Source organism: Meleagris gallopavo, chromosome 9 (assembly GCF_000146605.3).
Source record: "Meleagris gallopavo isolate NT-WF06-2002-E0010 breed Aviagen turkey brand Nicholas breeding stock chromosome 9, Turkey_5.1, whole genome shotgun sequence".
Classification (NCBI taxonomy): Eukaryota; Metazoa; Chordata; class Aves; order Galliformes; family Phasianidae; genus Meleagris; species Meleagris gallopavo.
The window spans coordinates 16,347,132-16,352,150 of record NC_015019.2 but is presented as its reverse complement, the minus strand read 5'-3'; the positions used below and the strand labels follow the sequence as shown (position 1 = coordinate 16,352,150).

Below are 5,019 nucleotides of genomic sequence, written 5' to 3'. Positions count from 1 at the left end.
GCGGAGGGCGGGGCCGGGCGGAGGGCGGCGGCGCCTCGGTTGGACGCCGTGGGGAACGGTATTAGGGCGGGGGAAAGCGGGGGTGCCGGCGCTTCCTGTAGGGCTGTGTGAGAGTAAGGGCGGGTATCCGCTGCGCGCGGTGCTGGAGGACGGCGATGAGGAGCGGAATAAGTCCCACGGCTCAGGAGGAAACGGTGAGCGACCTGCTGCTCCAGCTGGGCTGCCGCACTCCCGGGGCTGCGGGGATCCGCCGCACGGAGCTGAGCGAGCGGGCAGAAGCGACTGCCGAGCCGTTTCCCATCTTCTACCAGCGGTCCTGCTCAGCTGAGGGGCCCAGGCGGCTGCAGGCTGCTGATGTGACACCGCCACAGGGAGGGCTGGGGAACCGTAGGCCTGTCAGCCTGACCTCGGTGCCAGGGAAGGTCAGAGAGCGATTGGAGTGCAGTCACACTGTGCTGCACGGGACGGCTGGGGAGTCGGGCCCAGCCAGCATGGCTTCCCGAAAGGCAGGTCCTGCCTGACCAACCTGATCTCCTATGACCGAGTGACCCGCCTGGTGGATGAGGGAAAGGCTGGTGATAAAGTTTACCTAGACCTCAGCAAAGCCTTTGACGCTGTCTCCCACAGTGTTCTTCAGGAGAAGCAGCAGCCTGAGGCCTGGACAGGTATGCTCTCTGCTGGCTGAGGGATGGGCCCAGAGAGTGGTGTTGGATGGTGTCACATCTAGCTGGCAGCTGGTCACAAGTGTGGCTCTCCAGTGGGGCAGAACTGAGGCCCAGCCTGTTCAACCTGGATGAGGGCACTGAGTGCACCATCAGTTAAGTTTACAGATGACACCAAGTTGGCAGGAGGTTTCGATCTGCCTGGGGACAGCAAGGCCCTACAGAAGGATCTGGACAGGCTGATCGCAAGGATGAGCTTCAAGGAGACCAAGCGCTGAGTCCTGATCTTTGGTTCACAACAACCCCAGGCAACGCTACAGGCGTGGGGCAGAGCGGCTGGCAGGCTGCACAGAGGGAAAGGATCTGGGGGTGTGAGGTGACAGCCAGCTGTGAAGGCTTGAGGCATTCAATGTGTGGAGACTTGGGGGAGAATTCAGCCCAGCCAGGCACTCACAACTCTGAGAACTCCCCAGAAAAATACTGCATGGATGTCGTGGCAGCCTCAACCCCTGCAAATGGCTGACTCCCAGACTTTGTCAGATGGCCGTTTGCCTTCTTTGCAGCACTCAGCAGCAGGATGGCTTTGCCACAGCAGCACTGCACCATTGCTGCCTGCTGAGCAGAGGTGATGGCTGACCACAGACAGAAGGGGACAGTGCAGCCTGCATGGGCTCAGTGCTGTGTCACAGCCTCCTTCTGCAGTTCCCTGCAGTAAGTCAGCAACTATCAGAGGCCCTGGTGGAGAATGCAGGATTTGGGAAGCGTAAGTGCGGACTTCAGTTTAATTCCTTCTCCCTTTGAGTAACTTCTTATTACCATTCTGCTGACAATGTTTTAAATTAAGCTGCACCTGTGGTTGGCATCAAGACAACTTCATAGAGCAGTAAGAGCTCCAAGCAACACGAAGCAGGTTGTTCCATGTTTAGGGGAATATGCAGACATTAGGCACTACAGCCTATCCATAGAGTACGGATTTTCTAGGAGATAAATCTCTCCACTTCCTTGATGTATTTTTCCCTCTTTCTCCTTTCCAACCTCATAAATGAAACTCTCAGCTATGCCGAACCTGCTCCCCCACCGGGATCCAAATCTCTTGCTCCAGGAGCTGCTCTGCTCCACGCTGCACCCAAGAGCTGGTCCTGGAACCATAGATGCTGCAGGTACAGCTTTCTCCCCTGGATGACTTGTGGCACGAGGTGAGATCCCTGTACATCTCCCACATCACAGCCTGGACTCCCAAAGAGCCACCTGCAGCTCACATGAACACGTGTCCAGGGCAGGCTCTGCAGGCACACTACTCAGGCCCAGGGCAGGCAGTCACAATATACAAATCTCACTGACCAGTCTCAGCTTCACATTCACACTGCCTGGACAAGTGCTTTCATAGTTCTTCTGGGCATGTGACATTTCAGCATCTAACCAGTATTGACTGCATGGCACTTCCTGTTCATATGTGCTATTTCATCAATTAAAAAATAATAAAACACGAGAAAAGCAACCAATCTGAATAGCAACAGCAGGACCCCACTAGGCATTACTATGTGGTCTACCCATAGATGTTCTAAAGGGTTATGTGGGAACTGGGAAGAAGCAGTGGCTGGCTTCTGTCACAGGGGACATCCATACATCCAACATGTCAGCATAAATGCAACTGAGAAAGGGAACTGGAGAGCTTCACACAGGCCACCTTATTCCAGAGGAACCTTCTCAATGTGCTTTGCAGCTCCATAAAATAAATCCAGAGGAGCTAAACTGACACAACTTCAACAAATGGTGACAGTGCTACTTACTTTTTGTAGTAACATTGCCTAAAAATACCCAAAATGTAACTCCATCTTTCCCAGTCGACAAATCAGAGACTGACACTGCACTTCAGCCACAGCAGCTGTGTCATGAAGTCTTTTTCAAACCTGTGAATGTCCTCTGCCTCCAAAGGCCCTTATTTTTTTTCCCATTATTTGTTTAATAACAGATTTTCTCCAGACTAACTACTGTAAAATCAGCTTTGTTTTTACCCCTTTTCTTTAAGAACTGGTGTGTTTGGTGTTCTACAATTTACAGTAACTGAAAAGACATAGCCTCACCTGGCTGGAAAGAGCTGGCAAGGTTTCCCACACTAGGTAAGAATGTGTCTGCAGTAACACTACCTTTCTGTGCTACCATCCCCTGTACATACACAAAATCAGCCAATTCATTCAGGTCCATATTTATTAACAAGCCTGTACACTGTTAATACTTATACATATGCCTGAAAGAAAGAACACTAATAGAACACAGTCTTCATGTTTCAGATGCCAAATGCTTTGAGATTCCCGTTAATATCATGTGTCTGGACTGGCTCATGGAACAAGAACTGAGCACTGCAGTCCAGCACTACAGAAGGAATGACTTGAGGGTTGTTGATCAGCGTTTGGGGTGTGTCAATCTGATGCAGAAAGACAAGTGTTATTAGAGCTCCCAGAAGACAGTCTCTCTTACAAGCCCAGTTTGGTCCTTCTCCAGTGTCTCCTTTTGGAGTTGTACCTAAGACAAAAACAATGTCAGTTAGCAAAACACACACAATTTACCATCCAGGTGGATCGAAGATACCTTTAATTAGCTCATCAGTAAAGGATTTCTATCACGTTACAGTGGCAAGCTGCCAACAAAAATCAACTTTGTACTTTTTTTTAGTTTAAATTCTCATCTGCTTACTTTCTTCATTTGCTAACCAACTAGCATAGCATTGCAGAGAAATCTAAAGGCTTGAGAAAGAAACACGTCTTAGAAAAAGATGCATTAGCACTAGCATGTCAATGTTCTACCCCCTCTTTTGGAGACAAAAAACCCCACGTGCAGTCTGCCCAATGATCATGCAAGCTATTTCCTGCATGCAATTTGTAGTCTAAGACAATTATAATCATTTTTGATGATGAGCAGCGTATGGAAGGTATGCTCTTCTGGACAGCTACATCAAATTATTGATAATGTATATCCATTTATGAGCCACAGGTGATGTTCATGTTAAGGACAAACAGTTTCACCAATATACAGGTAAAACCAAAGACAGCATTAACAGAATTACTCTCAGCAGGAAAATGGCAGTACTCCCACAGAATGAAGCACTGCAATTGCAGCCTGCTATAGCACAGTTTGGAAGGTAACTCAAGCACTTAAGTGCCACAAGACAAAAATTAGAGATTTTGCATGATTACAAAGCAATATAATACAGTGAAAACAGAAGCTTTTTTTATGCTGTTAACTGAAAGACAAGGGGCACACAATGCTAATTTTCCTAAAAGGAGAAGAGCTAACAGAAGCAAAAGGAACTCAGCAATTCTGTGCTGCCTCTCACTGCCATAGCCAGCTGCTGGTACTGCCATTCTCCTCACTACAGAGGAGAAAAAAAGATCTGGGAGATCTTTTTTTATAGAAAAGTCTGGGCAGCAGAGCACCTGGGCTACACAATGAGCTGACTGCGCAGTGACTGGGCTGGCTGGAGGCTTTAAACCAAAGGGCTCACAGTGGCACCATCTTTTGCACAGCTGGCATTTACCTGGTAAGCTGCAATACTCCCTTACTGCGCTTTCTTGAATGTAATGCTTGAAAACAAGTGCTACAGGCAAAGAAATGTGAACTACTGCTAATTAGTTTCAGTCACAAATCAAGCACTTTATATTGTCGATTTCACCTCCCCTACACCCAAGAAGACCTTTGGTTCTTTATGCACCTCAGAACACCTGTGCTCTGTATGTTCTGTAAGGTGCTGCTCCTTGAGAAGGCAGCGAGAGGGAAGGCTATTGGAGAGAAAAGGAGCTGGGAGAGAAATCCGAGGAGCAGAATGGCTGCTGATGTAACATTCTGGAATAATTCTTCCACAGGTGCAGCTTATGCTTTCAATTAACTGGCCGTTAATTAAAGTTGGCTCATCTCAACAGCTGATTTATACCCATGAATACTTACAGAACACAGAAATGAGCTCGAGAAGAAAAAGCTGGGATCCCCAAGCTCGGGGAAAAAAACAGAACAGAACCTTTGGAGATGTGCCCCACGCGTACCGTGTGAGAGCTGCATCCGTGCAGCACCGCGCTTCGGAGCGCTGCCAGCTCACACAGCCGGTTCTCCGGCCTTCAGGCCGGTCCGTACGAGAACGTGACGCCGAGCCTGAGCACTGCTGGGCCGCGGCTCCTCAAGGAGCAACGGCCGATCCCATTACCTGATCTTATTGCCCGTTTTCATGCGAATCCATTGCGGAATGGGGCGGTTCTGCTTCTGCTTCTTCGCGAGGAAGCGTTTGATCTTGAAGGTCTTGTGAGACGACTGCAAGAGAAAGCGGCACTGAGCGCGGGGAGCTCGGCCAGGCCCCGCCGCGGCAGAG

The 5,019-nt window shown here is 49.4% G+C and overlaps 1 protein-coding gene and 1 non-coding gene across 2 annotated transcripts; both read right to left on the bottom strand.

The window, feature by feature from the left end:
• Positions 1-2,852: 2,852 nt before the first annotated feature.
• RPL39 (ribosomal protein L39) lies at positions 2,853-5,018 on the bottom strand (the record flags this gene model as incomplete). The annotated part of the gene is made up of 2 exons (XM_010715473.1): positions 2,853-3,185; positions 4,858-5,018. Coding segments are annotated over 2 exons (210 nt in total), but the record flags the coding sequence as incomplete, so codon positions are not given.
• On the bottom strand, positions 3,655-3,786 carry LOC116216953. The gene has a single exon (XR_004160699.1). It is a non-coding gene; the product is annotated as a small nucleolar RNA SNORA69 (small nucleolar RNA).
• Position 5,019: the final 1 nt, after the last annotated feature.